The sequence below is a fragment of the Fukomys damarensis genome, unplaced genomic scaffold (genome assembly GCF_012274545.1).
Source record: "Fukomys damarensis isolate Sample0158 unplaced genomic scaffold, DMR_v1.0_HiC HiC_scaffold_24, whole genome shotgun sequence".
NCBI lineage: Eukaryota > Metazoa > Chordata > Mammalia > Rodentia > Bathyergidae > Fukomys > Fukomys damarensis.
Window position 1 is genome coordinate 20,447,088 of NW_022900936.1, and position 19,800 is coordinate 20,466,887.

At 33.6% G+C, this 19,800-nt stretch overlaps 1 protein-coding gene across 2 annotated transcripts in view; it reads right to left on the bottom strand.

Annotated features, from left to right (window-relative positions):
- Ncam2 (neural cell adhesion molecule 2) overlaps nt 1–19,800 on the bottom strand; it is a 454,995-nt gene that overhangs the window by 153,739 nt on the left and 281,456 nt on the right. For both annotated transcript variants that reach the window (XM_010608552.1, XM_010608553.2), the window contains exon 6: nt 2,414–2,531. In XM_010608552.1, the coding sequence (XP_010606854.1) occupies nt 2,414–2,531 (118 nt within the window). The remainder of the gene's footprint in view (nt 1–2,413; nt 2,532–19,800) is intronic.

The following is a 19,800-nucleotide window of genomic DNA, read 5'->3' on the forward strand; positions in this document are numbered from 1 at the left end:
ATATATATATATATATTCACTATATATATTAATGGAAAGGAATAATAGGGGGATGTTTGAGTGACTACTTTTATTTTCACATTGATTTACATATCACTGGATTTTTCTGATTCACATTGTGAAAAATTTGTATTGCTCACTTGATTTTCCTATGTGTGTCTGTGTGTGTGTCCTTTAAACTATCTTCTTTTTTACTGGGGTTATGTCCCAAATTGGTGGAATTCCAACTTTGAATCTCTAACCATCAAACAGACTACATCTGAAGAGAGAAGCTTTAAAGAGGAGATGAAGGATTAAAGAAAAGACATGGGGCGGCCTTCCTCTGATGGGTCTGGTGTTACTAAAAGAACAGGAAGAGACAGAGGAAATTCCGTTGTCAGGGCTGGCATACAGAGGCAAGGCAGGTGAGGAAAAAGTGAGAAGATGGGCATCTGCAAACAGAAAAGAGAGACCCTGTTGGCCCCGTGATGTATGATGACCAACTCCAGAATTGTGGGAAAATATATTTCTGTTGTTCAAGCTACCCAGTCTGTCATATTTTGTTACAGCAACCTAAGGTTACCAAACGATGTGCTTCGTTCACATCACTGGGAGATAACTCTGTGCAATGGGTACTCTGGATCTTTCTTTTAGGGCTACTGACCTACATTCTCTAATACTTCTAGGGACTTTGTCTTCTCCCACAAACATGGAATGTCTACACATAGAGATTAAAGAGGACAAAATAAAAATTTTCTTTTAAATCTAACTTTATCAAAAGGTCTGTCTCCTTACTTTCCGATCTTTTGCAAATGGGAAGGAAGCCAAAAGGTGAAAGGAGGGGGGATGAAAAAAGACCTAAAAAAGTAATTATAAAAGTATTCTGTACCCGATTAGATCTGATATTGATTGTTAAGGATCTATCCAATTGAACCGGGGGTCTCTCAGATATCTGATGATTATCTGAACTCATGTTAATGTTTAATATGTAATCTCATTAAATATCAAAACAATAACACCTGGAAGGAACAACTGCAATCACTGCTTGTAGATATATTTTATTTATTGCTACCTGATATACTAAATGGATAAAGAAGATAAAGATTTCAAGATTTCAAAATTGATGATATCAGCAAACATTCAGAAAGTAATAAAAACTGTTTTAGATTGATGATCCTTAAAGTATTTTTAAAAGCCTAATATTTATTACAGCACCTTTGTGCATCTGAATATGTATCTTAATAAAAGTTTTGTTGGGATTTTTCTTGCACTTTATGATTTTTGAAGTACAGCTATTACTCATTTAATGACCTACACATTTAATGACTGTTATAATGGAGGCACGTTATTCAGACTTACAAACTGCCACTCAGATTTATGACCCATCTTCTTTTTATACAGTTCTGTATACCTAGACTATCGAGCCTCGATGTTATTTTTGTACAGTGCCTCTTGTTTATACAGCATGGCAGTTTCGCTGACTGTACTGTACAGTACAGTACTTTTATGTTCTGATATACATTACGGTACTGCAGGGAAAAATCATACAAATAAAACCAAAGTCATCAAGCTGGAATTTTCTTTGATCATTTTCTTTGTTCTGAATACTGTAATGCACATGCTACACACAATCCTCATTTAGCAACCAATTCATCTAAGGACATAGTTGCAGGAATGGATCTTGGTAGCTAAATGAGGAATATCTACACATAACTGATTATATAAATATTTGTATCTCATATACTAAACTGCATTTCTGAAGCATATGTACAAGATTGTCCAGTTTTAAACTTTATCATCTTCAACATAGGTCTTTGAGCCACAGTGTAAAAGTATTGAATATTTTAATTAATGCATGATTAATGTTAATGGAAAGCGAAGAGCATTTTAAAATTCTGAAACAAAAAAATATAAGTGAACTCTCGAAAGATAGATGCAGAACACAAAGTGTACTCATTTGATAAGGTGAACTTCTGAAAAGTGACAAATTAAATCCTTGACATTTTAGTCTACATAATTAGCTTTTTTGTGAAATACAGTATGTGAATTGAATATGCACTTAATTATATTCTAATAAAACGAGTTCATATACACACAATACTGATGTCAACTCTAGTATTTTAGTTGGAAGACACAATGTAGCATTAGCAATAACATGGTTGAAACACACACAGGGATCCTGGGCCCATTTTGGCAAGAGACATCTTTAAAAGAGATTAGGGGCTATTCATCTACCCTTCCACTAAGAAAAGGATAACAAGATCACAGTGTGGATCTCTTTAGTTAGTTAATGGAACCAACTTAACTGAAAACAAGAGCACCATGTTTTTCCATGAAACTTTAAGCAATGATTTGTTTCTTGACAAAATGATTAAGAAATCACATCACTCCCGATTACAGGCAAAAGGCACAGGGCTGTGGCTGTTTCACTTACCTGGACCAGAAGATGGTGGGCTCAGGAGAACCAGAGGCCCTGCACGACAGAGTCATATCTTCTCCTCTCTCAGCTGTGGCATTGAAGGACCTTTGAGGCATTGCGATTGCTGGTGGCACTGGAGGAAAATAAACAGATTTTTTGTGTGTGTTTTTTGTTTTTTGGTATTGGGGATCAAACTCTTGCACTTTCGAGGCAGGCAGCAGAACCACTGAGCCAAATCCCAGGCAGGAATACAAATAGAGGAGAAAATGCTCTCAGCAACACCATTTTGAGACCTCATTTTTATCCCTTTTATTGCAGTAAGATTCATAACTTGATAGTCATTTCTAGTTTCATTATAAATATCTTTAGTGTCACTGATATAGCCTCTTATGTATAGTAGTTAGAAGAATCCATTGTGATGTTATTATACTGTCTTAATCTATTCCACTGATCTGAACTATACATTTTTGCAGACATATATACTTTTATGAAATATGTCTTGCATAAAAAGAATACCACCATGGCTTAATCCATGTTGAGATCTACGCTGGGCATGAATGGACTTCCCATTTCGGTTCTTATTGCTATATGTGATGCCATTAGCAATCACTCACTGCTTCAAGACAGGGCTTTCAAATTAGGTGTCAAACTTTGATGTTCTTTCTGATTAACTACACATAATTTCTTAAAACAACTAAAACATTTTATGAACTGTTTAAGCCAGAGTCTGAAAATAGATTTTCACAAATAATTTTAAAATAAAGCTTTCCCAATTTCTAACTAATTATATTGAAGAAAAAAGTGCATATGCTGCACATTTTCAACATTCTAGAAATGCTATGAAATGCACTGTTTGCAATAAACCAGTCACTAACATCCATGACAAAAACAAAATTTCAATGTAAAGCATAAATTACCCTCAAAGCACATTTTCATGATTTTAAATTGAACATGAGAAACTAATATTCCTACAATTAAGATTTTTAATAGATTTGTTTTTTATGTATCCTAAAAAACATAATCAGGCAAGCACTTATAAGTTATTACAATTAAATATCTTTACAATAGCACTGAAGTCAGCATTGGTGTTTTATTCCGATGGTAGGAAGAAGTCCTGATACGTATCTTAGTAATTAATCACAACAAACTTGGTTCTGCTTTTACTGATTCAGATATAAAGAGCATGATCTCACATGCTGTTTCTAAAATAACATGATAATTACTACTATTTCAAAGGATGGACTTTAGATACTAACTCTTAATTTTAAAGGCCCTGTCATTTGACTTTTTGCACCTAGTTTTCCATCTCATGTTAGAGAATTACAATAAAAATGAACTCTAACCTAAAGTACTTTTACATTTAAGTGTTTGCAAGCAGGAACATTTCCAAATTGAGAAGCAAGGGCTGTAGTCCTTGTTCTGGTGATACTCCTAGCTGAAAAGTGCATATAGGGGCCGGGGATTTAGCTCAGTGGTTCTGGTGCCTGCTGCCTTGCAAATGCAAGAACCAAGTTCAATCCCTGGTAGCAAAAAAAAAAAAAAGAAAAAAGAAAAAGTTCATCTAGTCTTTATACTTGATCATAAAATAAACTGTGTAGGCATTAAAGATCTTTCTGGAGTTTAATGGAATCTTGCATCTTTCAAATATCCAGTGATTTTGAACATTTCTTCATGTATTTATTTGTTGTTTCTACTTCTTCACCTGAGAAATTACTTATTTATTTATTTATTTATTTATTTTTGTGCTGGGGATAGAACTTGGGTCCTTGCACTTGCGAGGCAAGTGGCAGAACCACTGAGCTAAATCCCCAGCGCTGAGAAACAACTTTTAATTTCAGATATTTCATTTTTGGACAAGGTCTTTAAATATGGGGTATCTGAGTTTTGAAATTCTTTATATGTTCTAGGTATTGATCCTTTTTCTGTGGAATAGTTGGCAACATTTTTTTTTCCCAAACTGTGGGTCACTCTGTGGTGGTTTTTCTTGCTGTGAAAAAGCTTTTTAATAAGATGAGATCCCAGTTGTTGATTCTTTGTGATAGTTCCTGTGTGACTGATGTTTTGTTCATAAAATCTTTTTCTACACTGATGTTTTCAAGAGTACTACTTATTCTATTTTTCAGCATATTAAGTGTTTCTGGTTTTCTTTAGATCTTTGATACATTTCAATTATATTTAGTGCATGGTGAAAGATGTGGGTCTAGTTTATTTGGCAAGAATAAAGTGATTGAGTATATCTGCAGGTGTTTCTGCATCTTCTAATCTGTTTGACTGATCCCCTGTTCTCCATTTTTGCCAGTACCATGCAGTGTTTATCACAGTAGCTTTGTAGTATCATTTCAAGTCAGGAATTGTGATGTCCTGGCCTTGCCTTTGCTGCCCAGAATTGTCTTTGCTATTCCAGGTCTCTTCTGGTTCCAAATAAATTTTAGGATTGTTTTCTCTAATTCTATGAGACATACTATTGGAATTTTGATTGGGATTGAATTAAATCAGTATACCAATTTTGGAAATATGTTCATTTTTTTATTCAATTTTTTTCACTAAGTTTATTAGTACTTTTTAGATATACAGTACAGTTACATTCATCATTGGGATCTTGTACCTTCACACGATGTATCTTGGCTCTTATGTTTTCCCCATTCCCCTGCCCTCCCTTCACCCCCTCTACCCTTCCCTATTTACAAACACTTTGCTTCCATTTTTCAATATATCTTTCCATTTCTGATATTCTCTTTGATCTGAACCATCCTTGCATCCCTGGGATGAATTCTACGTGGTCATCGTGTGTAACCTAATTGATGATTTGCTGCATTCTGTTTGTCAGTATCTTATTGAGAATTTTTCTATGTTCATTAGGGAAATTGGCCTATAGTTCTCTTTTTTTGGTTAGATCCTTCTCTGGCTTTGGTGTCAGAGTACAGAAATACAAACTAACATTTATAAAGAATACTTCTGTGAAACTCAGAGGCAACTAGAACAACACATACAAAGTATAAAATGATAACATGAAGAAAAGTAGTTAATTGTTTAATTTTATTTTGAACAAAAGCCTAGCTAAATTGTTATAACAAACTAAGCACATATGGTTAATTCTCTTTAAATAGTTGAGTTTTCTCTACTCTACAGAATGTAGTGTATCCATAAAGGCTACAAAACTTGATTAATATTCACATTGAATCAATATCCGTACTTGATTAAAACTGTGGTAACAAGTGCAGAAGCATTTTCCCCTATTAAATACTAATATTTGAAAAGAGTAAGGCAGTGATATATATGATTACATTGCATATTGAGTGTTAAAATCAAACACATCTGAGAACAGTAAGTTTTGTTTGATACTATCAGATTAGAAGATCGTAAATGTTTGCCAGTATGTTGGTTTAAAAAAGGAAATTAAGGAAAAGATTCAGTTAGCATTATCTATTCTTATTGATTCATTAATTTATTTGTAGTGTCTCACTATGCATTTCAGGCTGAACTTGAACTCATTATGTAGCCAACGTGGTCGGGTACTCATGGCAACCCTCCTGCCTCAACCTCCCAGGTAATGGGATTATAGGACATTCTATTGTCCATAAACCCGATCATAAGAGGAGTCAACAAGGTAATCAAATTAGTTTTTCCTTCAGTTGATAGTAAGTATAAAAACAGAGAAAAAGAAAATAATAACTGAATTTTTGTATTTCATAATTTTCTTTCACTAAACAAATAAGATTGTTCTGTTCTTTTAAAGTACATCACTGTCACAGCTTCAAGATAAAGTGAAATAAAATGTTAGATACTGAAATTTTGATGGTAGTCCCTTCATCTTTAATTACTTTTAGTTAGTCTTTATATTTTAACCAAACATTTTTTTCTCATTGAATTTATTGGTACTTTTTGTATACAATAATTACATTTATCATTTGAAACTTGTACCTTTACATGACAGGTCTTGATTCTCATTTTTTCCCCATACCCCTGCCCATATATACACACATTTTGATGCTTCCTTCTTCTATTTTCAGTATTTTTCTTTATCATTTTTTCCAAACTAACAATATATGTATGACATATCTTATGACAAATATAGAGAATTTCCTCACTTTTGTTCCATCTGCACAGTATTGTAGACCCTTTGAATATACTGTTAGTCATATCTTAATCTCCTAGCTAAACACAGCTGAATGTATATCGATTAATTAATGATAGCATATTAATTGAATAAATGCAACTGTATTTAATTACCAAGTGAAGTATATAATTCAAAAATTAAATGAATATACCATATTGTATAAAAATTACATTTTTTTTTGTACCAGGGATCGAACATGGGTCCTTGCACTTGTGAGGTAGGCAGCAGAACTACTGAGCTAAATCCCTGGCCCTAAATATCATTTTATTTATTTATTTATTTATTTATTTATTTATTTATTTATTTACTTACTTACTTACTTACTTATTTGTGGTACCAGGGGTCAAACTCGGGTCCTTGCGCTTGCGAGGCAGGCCCCTGGACCGCTTAGCTAAATCCCCGGCTCCCTAAATATCATTTTAAATTAACTTCATTAGACATGTATTATGCTGTTTATTTATTTTTGGTGCTGGTAGAGATCAAAAGTAGGGAAACAAATTGTGCCATTTTTTACAATAATGATGGAATCATTGTATAACCAAAAAAATACACAAATAAAAATAAAAATGAAATAAATACATTTCATAAAATTTACTAAAGATAGTTCCACAGAGAATGTCTAAGTGTTGTAATGCAAAATAAAATATATTTTAAGGAAAATTCAAGTGAAAATTATAATTGTAAGCCTGCAAAATATTACTTTAGTTTCTATAGTAAATAGTGATGAGTAGACAGCCAAGGTTAAAATGAAAGGCACCACATGTCAAGAAGTATACAAGAAAGAAAGCACAGCTTGAAAGTGTATCGATTTCAAAGATATTTTCCCCAAAAGCATTTTTATTGTTATGCTTTTTTAGAGTACACACTATGATTCACAATATTCTACATCAGAAGATATCAAAGAATGAGTAAAGAAACTGTGAGGTTTCCAATACCATCGGGGACCCCATCTCCCAATATATATCTATGAGTATATGGATTTTTGCCTGCAGATACCAGTTATTGTATTATACTAATGGAATAAAAGTTCAATAATAACCGCACATGTAAGTGCTTTTCTCTCTTTCAAAAGTATATCACAAAGTTTAAATGTAGTGGCATGTCTGCATATATGCCTATCTTTTGTAAAGTCACATATTAAATCAAAACCAAAAAGAGAATTTACTCTGGTATGGCATGCATGCAGATGTCCCCACACAGCCTCATGTTATAACTCATAGGTGGGGATTTGGGGAGTGACTGGATCAAAGGTGTGTGATATCAGAGTGGTCCACTGATTGGTTCAGCATAGTTTTGGGTGTGACTGAATGGATTTATTGAATACAGAAGATGCACTTGGGTGTGAGTGGCAACAAGCAACAAGCTTGTAGGCTTCATGGAATGAAAAGGGAAAGTGGATAAAAGGCCAGTACTTCCTGACCTCCATGCCATGGGCTGTTTCTCCCGTTATACACATCTGCCATGCCACACTTTCTTGGAGTCAGCTAACTAACTATGGATTAAAACTTCTACAAATTGCGAGCTAAAATAATTCTTTTCTCTTTTAGATTCTGGGTGGTACATTTATTCTTGCAGCAACAGAAAAGTAATTCACTTCATTGTTCTTTTTATTTTATAAGCATAGTTATTTTTAACTAGGCATGCTTATTGTTATTAGCAAATTAATAAAATACATGAAATTCTGACAGATATTTGAAACATGATTTTCACATGATTTTCATATATATATAAAGATATAACTATATTATATATCTATTTTATCTCTTTATCTATCTATGTATGACATACATGAATAAAATTTTGCCTGTTCTATATAATCTTACTAGAATAAAAGTACTAGGGCAAAAATTTTGACAAAATTTAATATTTTAAATTATGTTTTAAAGAGAAATGAGACAAGACTTTAAAGAAATACAACATATACTGAAAATATAGTGTGTATTAAAATATAATGTAAAAGTCTAAGATTTAGAACTTACTCCTTGAGAGTTAAGAATTATCACTTCAATTCTAGAGGAAGAACTCTGTTAGAAAGTTCAATTTATTTGAGGAACTCAGAATTGATTAGTCTCAAAATTCTGTAGGGCAGCTTCAGGGCAGGCATCTTGTATAGGCAATAAAGTTTCTCTCATCTATGTCTAGCAGAATGTGCAAAGCAAGCAGATTTGAAATATGCATAAAAATATAAAGTATGCTTACTTGGGCTAACTTTAAAACAAATGGATGTGTAAAATTTGACCTTGGCCTCAATCAACTTTTGAGCTAATGGTCCAAACTTGCTCTGAAAAAGTCAAACTAGGGACCGGTAGGCACAGGAATCTCTGTTTTTTTCTATTTCTGGTTTTGTTTTTGTTTCTTTAACATAGTGGGAATGAAGGTAAAATTGGACTCTGATAGATAAGGTAGGGAAAAAGGCTTAAATTGGTTAAAATAAAATCTAGTCACTTTAGTACAGTATCTTAACAACTAGTGAAAATCCTAAAATGATCCAGTAGCTCCTACCTTTAGGAAGCTACTATTTCAAATGTTTTAAATAACAAAATTTGCAGTATCAATTTATCTTACTTATGCCTGGCTACTACAGGGAAAGAAGAATTGTAATTTTTATTTTTAGCCATAGAAGTCTTTTAATTTTTTCCAACTAATTTAGATAAGTAATGTCAAAAAATCTATAGGTAGTTTAAATTCATTTAAAAGTCTAATCAAAACATTCGGTATCACTCAGAATTGACAAACTGAGTATCAGTGAAAAGTGAACAGCTAATATTTTATAAGCCATTAAAGTAAAACAAAAAGTACTTACCATGTTAACAAATTTACAAATATCATAGAGTTCCAGTTCTGGAAAAATTGGGCAACTTTCACTATATCCTATCATTTCAATTGATTTATAAATAAAAATAGGAAAACATTATGTAATATCTTTTTAAGGACACCAAAATATTGTGTAGAAAGATATAAGAATTTGAAGTAGCACAAGACAAGCTAAGAGTTTTTTCTTCAGAAAACCACTGTCTAAATTGAAAGCAATCCCAAACCTGGAAGTAGTCATTGGTTTTACTCAAGAAATGTCAAAGGGAAGCCCTAAGTTCACATTCAAAAAGCAAGAAAGTAATTCCCTGGCAGCGACAGTTACAGCAAGAGAGAGCCACATTTTCTGAGAGTCAATTCTCCTTTGGTCACGTACGTGACTTGTGTTCCCCAGAGCAAGCTTCTGTTACTCTCTTTTCCTTCCTCTGATCATTTGGACTGGTATTTAACCATAGTTCTCACAAAAAGGGTACATAAAATGCCAGGTTTCTGAGTAGAAGTCTGAAAAGTGGGGCCCCAAGGACTTAGAAAGTGTGGTAGAGATCAAAGAGCAACACAGTTGGCCAAAACAACCAAGTTAAGCTCTTTGTAAAATACTGAGCTCAGCTGGGAGGTGGGCATGCACAGATTTTACCCTAAACAGAACCAATACATTAAGAATTGAAAAACTTTTGAGAGGGAAACTGATGCTTACTTCGTAGAGCAAGAAATCTGTATGTAATTTTACAGAGGATAAAATATAGTCAAATTATATGGTGGCTGTAAGAAAGTCACTAGAATGTAAAAGAGTAAAAGTAAAGAAAGAAAAAATGTGATATATGTATAATTTAAACAATAACCACAAAGCTACTTTAATATAGGGAAAAAGTTCTACATATAACAAACAAAATTTCAAAATGCAATTGGAGTACATTACATAATGATGAAAAGGCCAACTCAACACAACACATGACAAGCCCTATATGTGATATCACCTCACTGAAGACCTTCATAAGATTTGGAGCAAATACTGATGGAAAAGAAAGAAGTGGACAATTTCATTATTTTTTCCTGAATTTCATAAGGAACTAGAAAAATAAGGGCAAAATAAGCCAAAATAAAGCAGAAGAATGTAAATAATGCAAACACTTGAAGAAATTAATGATACACAAAACAGAAAACAGCAAGCCAAGCTGAGAGTTGTGGCACACACCTTTAATCCCAGCATTCCGGAGGCTGAGGCAGGAGGATTGCTGTGAGTTCGAGACCAGCCTGAGTTCCAGGTCAGTCTCAACTACATAGTGAGACCCTGTCTCAAAAAAACAAAACAAACAAAACAAAACAAAATGGAAAACAGCAATAAAGAAAATACAAGAAACCAGTGAAGTTTCTGTGAAATATCAATGTAATTCAAAAACCTTCAGCAAGTATCATGGAGAAAAATGGAGAGATGAATCAGATTGCCAATGTAAGGACTGAAAAGAGATTTCACTATTAAAAAAGATTCATATTAAAAAGATTTACAAAAACAATTATAGGAAAAACTGCTGATAATTTCAGCATTTGTTAAATGGACCATTACCTTAAAAAACAGAAATTACGAAGTTATTTAAGAAGAAACAATTAACTGAAATAATCTTCTATTGAAAGGATATATAATAAGAAGTTAAAAGCCTCCTAAAAATAAATGTAGAAAATCAGGTACTTTAATGAGTTTCATTAACCACTGAAGGAAAAAAAAAAAAATACCTCCTATACAATCTCTCCCAAAACATGAGGGAGCATTTCTCCACTCAAGTGGCCAGCTTGATAATGACAATTTAACCATCAAAGATACTACAAGAAACAAAACAAGAAACCTGAATCTCGTGATAATAGGAAAATATTTTAAACACCATAATGAAAAATAAAATCAACTAAAATATAAAAATAATGATATGCAACCAATCGTTTTTTTAATTAATGAATGGAAGATAATACAATACTGAAAAAGTAATGATACTGAAAAATTACAGTCCAATCAACAGAATAAGGAAGAAAAGTAATATGATAATGCAAATTAAAGCTTAAAAAACATTTTGAAAAAAATTTCAATATTCACTCAAGACAGAAAGTCTTAGAAAATTAAAAAACTAAAGGAGATTTTCTAACTTCATAAATACATCCATTAAATTTTATATATAAGTGTAAAGAAATTAAATTTGTCTACATTAGATCAGCAAGGAGGTCCCTAACTGGCATTCCTATTCCACCACATATCAAAAGAATAATACTAATGGACGAGCTAAAATAAATAAAAGGCATACAGTCAGAAAAGAGGAAAATAATATTTTCCACTGTACAGAAAACAGCAAAGCACTTTTGTGTAAGTTTAAAACAAAGGAATTTAAGAATCATTGCTAGCACTATTTATGGATGGCAAAACAAAGGATTTAAGGAAAACATAAAAATCATATGTTTTATATATGGTACACAATTGAAAACAAGATTATAAAAGGAAAATCATGTGCAGTAAAAGCAAAGATCATACTTGGGCACTAACTAAACACAATTTCTGCGTGGGCTCTGAATACTATACCTTACAATAAGCTGGTTACACTAGTAAAGCCTGAAAAGTAGAGAGCCATACTGTGTTTATGTAGTTGTAGACTTGATACAGAGAAAAAAATCATTCTTTTCCAAAATTGAGGCTAACACTCTACACAATTCTAATTAAAATAATAGCAGGATATTTTTGTAAGCAAAATGACATTGATATTTAAATGGAAGGTAAATAAAGTCTAATTTCTAAAGCTTTCTGTAAAAGAAGAATGATTGAATAATCTGCTATTCAATTTTAAGACCTGCTCTAAAGTTATGGTAATTTCAACAAGGTATTAGTGGTGAAAACATAGATATTTGAGCAATGGATAAGAAAAGAGAGCCCAAAGCTCAGAGTGGAGTATTATCCTTCTTTTACATGAGCCAGAATAATAAAAACTTCATAATGCATGCCAAATAGAATATTCTGAAAGAATAATACTTGAATTACAAGTTGGCAGTGAATTCTTGGTTTTGACCCAATAAGTAAAGATTCATAAAAAGAAATAAAGGACCTAACCAAGTTAAATTTTCCCCTGCAATATCAGTAGTAAAAAATTAGTGATTAATCTAAGATTGTATAAAACTATTTCCAAATCATATTTACAGAATAGTTATAATACTAATTCAAATATATGTAGAATTCTTGAAACTCAAAGAAAATAACTCAGTTAAAACTGGTTTAAATATTTTAAAGAATACTCTACCACTGGCTAGGGGTATAGCTTGGTGGTAGCATAAGGGACCTACAATATGAGAGACCCCGATTTAATGACAGAATGACAAAAATGATCAATGGTAAGTGGCAAACTAGCATGTGAAAACACTCAATGTCCTTGCTCATTAGGAAAATGCAAATTCCATACACAATGTTATATAAATATTTAATGGGATAAATATAAAATTTTTGAGTTTATGAAGTTTGAGTGAGGAATTGGAGCAAATGGAATATACAACCACTGTTTCTAAGGATGTGAAATAGTACAATTCTTCTAGGAAACATTTTGGCATTTTCTGACAAGTTAATCAGGCACACATGTGAATTTTGGCCAAGCCTCTCACATGTATGTACTCAAAAGAAGTGAAAGCATATGACCTTAAAAAAATTAATAGATAAAATGTATAAAGCAACACTAGTGTAATTCAAATTTGAAGCATTCTAAAAATAATTTGGTTCAATGGATAAGCAAATGAGAAACTATTACTAAAACTGGATATTACTTCATTATGAAATGGAATGGTATATTTTTGAATAAGATAATTTAGATGAATATCAAAATTATTTTGAGTAAGAGACAAATATGAAAGTTTATAAAAAGAGAGTATGTGTAGTGTGGTGATATTTACAACATTTCTAGGAATTTTTGTGCTAATAGATATATCTGTTATACTGAATGTTTTGATGATGTTAAAAATTTTACATATATCACATACACACATATATACACACATATATGTACTGAAAGATATGTAAGTGGATAAAATCACACTTGAATTTTAACTATGTGCAGTTTTATTTTATACCACATACACTTTAAATAATTGTTAAAATACATAAAACCAGAACTGAATTTGTAAATTGCTCAAGGTAGTAATCAAATAATATGGATTAAACTAAAGAGAAAAAGTTATAATAATTGAATGTTTTAGTTACTTTTCTCAGTATTGTGACAAAATATCTAATACCCAAAACTAAAAGCTTATTTCAACTCACAGTTTATAGAGTTTTAAGTTTATAGTTTGTTGGCTTCAAGAGAAGGTGGCGTGGGAGGGTCATCAAGGAGAAGAAACAGTTCATGGTCAGAAGAAGGCAGAACAATAGTGAAGTAGTAAAGAAGCAGCCCGTGACCACAACAGTCTTCTTACAGTCCCTTATATTTTATCCAGGCTACCAACCCTTAGGAAGGGTAGCACTCATACCCAGGACTTTCCTACTTTCCACACCCAGAAGTATGCTAAGCCAGTCCATGGACTAATTTAGTAATCACACACCCTTGATCCTGGCATCACACACTTAGTCCCAGCATCACATACTCTAGATGCAAGCACCTCTGAAAAGCTCCACCTATCAACACATGAGGTAAATTCTGGGAGACATCCAGACAGAAGTAGTAGCATTCTGCTCCTGGACCCCCCAAAATTTCATGCAAGTCCTTTTATGAATAAACATATTTAGTCCAACTCCAAGAACTGTCAAAATCCTAATAGATTCAGAATTGCTGAAAAGTCCAAGTCTAAAGTATCCTTGAGATTTAAGGCAAAATCTCAGCTTTAAGCTCCTGTACAAGTGAGAAGAAAGTTAAACACTTCCAACATACAATAGCCCAAGAAAAATATTACCATTGTAAATAAGGGGACAGAAAGGAATGGGAACAAAGCAAGTCCAAAATCTAGCAGGGCAAATATTAATCCTGTAGTTCCATGTCCAGCTCTTTGGCAGTCTGTGGCAAGACATAAGCTCCAAGTTTTGGGTGTCTCTGCCCGTGTAGCATTGTAGATAGTTGTAAGTCTCATGACTTCTTGTGAGCTGGCGCTGCTCACTTCTTGCAACTGCCTCAATGTGATCTATGTTTCTTCTGGAGCCTCTGCTGCACCTTTGGCTTCACACTCACCACTTTTCACATTGCCCTCTCAGGGGAAAACTGCCTGGCTATCCAGACCTTTTTCTGAAATCTGAGTGGAAGCCTTCCTGACCCCACAAATGCTGCATTCTACATGTAGCATGTGGATAATTCAAAGGTCTGTCACCAGCTGGAGCAGTAGCCAGGCTTCCTTCTTTCTGGCTATAGGGGTTAAGTGCCTAAGTCACTAAGCACTCTGAACTCAATCTCAAGGAACAAATTCTCTAGGCGGCCACCGTTACCATTCTGGAACATGGTTTGCTTTCTTCTCAAATTTTACCTTTGCAACATTGAGAGTGCAAAGGCCAGAGTCCTCCTGTTTCTTTTGAGTTCCTTAGGACATCTTTTCTGTTGTCCTGCTCCTTCTCAGCAATCAAGATCTCTTTTACTCTATCTTTGCAGTCCACGGCTTTATTGGAGCTTCCTTTTTGAGCAAACACAAAACATTTTAAATCATTCTGATTTAAATGTCTTAAATCATTCTGGACTCTTTGCTCTTGATTCTCAATGTAAATCTGGCTAAAAGCTCCAACAGTAGCTTTGCCTCCACTTCAACATTAGACTATCTAGAAACTTCTTCTGTAAATTGATTAATCTGCTACCCTTAGTCTCAGGCAAAGTATCTGGACAGGAGCAAAATGCAGACTAACTTTCTGCCAAGGCATAACACACATTGGCCAGTGCCGTCCTTGTTTTCATCAGGTGCCCCTTGAGCCTTGTCGTTACCAGCAGCATATCTGTAAGCATTCTGGTCTTCTGAGGTCTTGCAAGAATCTCCCATCAAGAACATCTTAGAGCATTTCCGTGATGCTTCTTCAGCCAATATATCCAAACACTTCAAAGCTCTTTCCACATAACAGTTTCAAAGGTGCCTGAACCACATGGTCAGTTACAGCCACATCTACAACCTCACTCCTCTGGTACCAAATTCTGTTCTCAATTAGTTTTCCCATTTCTGATACAAAATATCAAACATCCAAAGTTGAAGGAGGAAAAGTTTATTTTGTCTCACAGTTTGCAGAGGTTTTAATTCATAGTTTGCTGGTTCCCAAGGAGAGTGGCGTGACAGAAAGGCATCACAGAAGAGAAATGGTTCATCTTTCAAAGAAGGCAGCAAAGCAATGTAGGAGCAAAGAAACAGTGGGCCCTTTCTGTCCCTTATACTTTATCTAGGTCACACACCTTCAGGATGGGTAGCACTCATACACAGGGAAGGTTTTGCCATTATCCATTCCCAGAACTGTGTCAAACTAACAAGTGGACTATAAACACACACCCTTGATTCCAGTACCACACACTAATCCCACTGCCACACACTCTAGATCCAGCCACTTCTGAAGAGCTTCACCTATGACAGACCCTATGATTTCAATCAGGCTTTGGAAGAAGGCATAGACACAAGCCATACAAACAACAAGCAAATACATTTTTGACTGAGGTGATATCATTCCTATGTAAGGTTATTAAAAACTGAACAAATCATTCCAGAAGTTATAGAGTACGTCCTGTTATCAATAGTATCCCTTGAGATGAAAACACATTACTTTGATTTGAAATAATAAATGGTACAGCTTGTGAAACAGTTTGACACATAAGGGGATAATTTCTTATCACTGTGGAAGGTACACTTTTTGAGATTGTAGAGATAGAATTGGTTTACAATTAAGCTGGAAAACATTCTATCAGTCTCTCCAGGGATACTTGCATGGCTGGTATCTGACTTCTAGTGAAGATCAGGGCAAAAAAATTTATGATGTACTGGGAAATTCTCCCTAGGAACCCTTGAAGTCATGTTCTGCACTGATAGTTTGCATCTGTCCAAAACAATCTGCAAGGCCAAACTTGATTACTTAAGCATTCCCACTGGGAAGCTCACTGAGAAACCTTACGTAGAAACTGGTGGTTAAAGATGAAGGTTTAGCACCATCTTTTGTGCAAATTGGGCTCTTGGGATTCTTGCACATGGGATTGATTCTTGAATGCCTGGAGCTGGCCTGCATTTTTTCCTCTGGCTACACATTCAGTCATTCACAATAAAATGTCCAAATCAGAATAATCTGTGGAGTCTGGTGAGTCCTTTCAAATACCTGAACCCTGGAAAAAATTTACAAAAATGGACCTAGATGAAATCTAATGAGGGGAAATTGTCTAATAAGGTGGAAGAAATTAAGAATTATTTGGCAAAAGGGCCAGGATGTGGTGGTTCAGTGGTACTGTGCCTGCCTGGCAAGCGCCAAGGTCTTGAGTTCAATCCCTGGCACTGGAAAAATAAAGAATTACTTGGCAGAAATTATGCTTGAAATACTACTTATGGGAAAACTTGAAATCAGCCTGTTTGGAAAAGGAAAAAAAAGAGAGAAAGTAAGAGGAAAAGCATGAGCGGGAGAGAGGGAGAGGGAAAAAGAAGAGATTAATTGTATCTACTGGAAGGGGAAAGAAAAGAAAAAAAAAACTACGGTTAAGAAGACAATCTAATGCCAGGAATACATACTGTGTTCAAATGCTGGGTTATGTGATTTTTATTGAATTTGAATTTTTTCTGTTTCTTAACAATTTTCACTATTTTAAACACAAATATTTTGGGTATTTCTAAGTTTTTAAAGTACATAAAATATAACTTAAACACGAAGGCAAGAGATATGGTTCATAAATAATTTTCAATATGGAAGTGTTAACACTCTTCCTAAGTGACGTTATAGTACAGTACATGTTGAGAAACAGAACTTCTAAACTCTTCAGCATGATTTGGACATTGAATGTTCAGAATTTCATTGATCTATTCATCTATAAAAAATCAGATAGTTCTTCTTTTTGCAAATCTGAAGATTCAACTCACAGATACTCCATACTGTTACCTCCCCAGCCTATTTTACAGGTTCGCAATAAGTTGTTCAGGATGGGTTTACACTTGAAATCCTCTTGCCTCATTCACCTGAGTAGCTAGGATCACAGGCCTGTGCCACCACACCTTAATCAGGTCATACCTTGATGGTAGCTTTTACTTTACAGATTGGTTCTGTGAAATGGTACGAATTTGGGTCGGGGATTTAGCTTGGTGGTTCTGCCACCTGCCTAGCAAAAACAAAGTCCTGAGTTCAATTCCTGGTACAAAAAAAAAGAAAAAAAAAAGAAGGGAAGAAAGAAAGAGTAATTAAGAGTAATTACTTGCATTATTATAGCATTTTATACCCCCTTCAGAGTTCTGAAAATTCTTATTTATAGTTGGTAATTTTTCCATAAATGATAGGACTAAATTTTATATTTATCAGTATAACTTTAGGTTAAAAACAACAGCACAGCTCAATCCCTACATAACAACAGAAGATTGCCATCTGGAAGACAGGTGAAATAAGAGGTTGGACATGATTCAAAACTGAGAAAATTCTGCTTTTTCTTTTTCTTCTCTCATCAGGGATTAAAAGAGCTATGTTGCAAAATGAATATAAGTGTTTCTATAGCCATTCAAATATGAAATTACACCAGTTTCATTGTATTCAGAAAAATCTGGATGGTCAAGAAATATCAACACTAAAAATAAAGGTAAGGGACTATATTAATTTATATCAACTGCTAACATGAAGGAGAAAGGCAAGAAAGTATGTTTAGCTCTATGTATATGGCTCATGTCTCTCTCATTCTCTAATTTTTAAAAACTATAAACTAAAATAATTATTAAGGAAACAGAGACATACCACTGTATATTCACTGATTACTAGTCTTTAAATTCAACGAGACATTTAGGAAAAAAAAATTAGTAAATATTCTAGTTTTAAAAAATGCTTAATTATTGATTCTTGAGTAAGTTATGTACTGCATTTTGCACATTATAATTACAGGTTCATTCACAAATTACAGTTGTTTAAGTGATTTAAAAAATCTAGCTGTATGGTTGGTCGATTCAATTATATTATTCATAATACATGGAAGTACAGAGGCTTTTTAATGTCTTTTATACTTTTAAATGCTTTATGTTTTGTAACACTGCATGAAACTTAATAGGGAACATTATGAAATATTTTTCAGTTATAATAAGAAGTAAAGCACTTTTCCACATTTTCTTGACCTTCAAAAGTGACTACAAATAGGAAAGAATATAAAATCACTGCCTGAGTGTTACTGAGATAACAAAGTGCACTTTATATTTAGACACTCATTTGCACAAATATCTCTGCCCATTTTCATTCACTGTTGATTACAATGTTGAAAAAGAAGCTCAACTGCTGTAAAATTATACTACTAGGTGTTTTTCATTCAATCTCAATTTTTCCTCCTCTATTACCTTAAATTAGAACCTGCAGTTAGTGGGTCTTTCTTCACAAATTTACAGCAGATTTAGAAAATAATGGATCATTTCAGTAGAAAAGAATATTTTTTAAAAGTAGTCCTCTACTGACTGTATTTTAACTTTGAAAGGTATTTCCAGCTCTTTCATTCTTAGGGACATTTTCTGAATAGGTATGTTGAGCGGGAAATCATATGCTGGAGGATGTACACTGATCAAAGCAAGACAGATGACACTGATCTCTTCTAAAGAGTATAGCCATGATTTGTGTGCAAGTAGATGTGGTTTTACACATGTATGGTGAAATTATACAGCCAAAAAATCCAGAAATCAAAGAAAAGACAGATAGCTAATTCAGTAAATGTCCTGTTAATCAGCTTTGGAAAGATCTCATACATTATGTCAAGAGTCAAAAAATGTATGATAATAAAAGGAAAGCAGTAGCAGGTAGGCTAGTAAAAATATTTTTTAAAAAAGTTTTAGGTAGACTGTAAACCTTGCCGGAATACCCAATGAAACTAAATTTGAACACAGAAAGTAAGCATAGAAAATTATTTTTAAATGTCTAGAAAAAATAAAAGGAGCCATATAATTAAAAATAGAGTGCTGAAGTCATGTAGCAAGACTTCTCTCAAAATATTAAGCAGACCTCTCTGGTAATTCATCATCATTGTAAGCCATATTATACTTATTCCCACTTGACAGAGCAAAATTCACATCCTCCTTAAATATCCTATTTAATATTTGGGAATAACTGTACCAGCGTTCATAAGTCTTTATCTCTTTACATATATTCTTCATTAAATGTACTTGTAACTTGATGCTTCATGTCATTGTAATCTGAATTTTACTCAGGCTACTCAAGAGGTTGTCCACTTTAATCCTGAAGGAAGTACAGAATTGCCAGAACACTGACCTTTGTGTAATACCAATTGTAAACTTTCATTGTTTAATGAAATGCTTTATTTCTTAATCATACATCTGCTCCTGCAGATCAGCAACATCTCTGCTT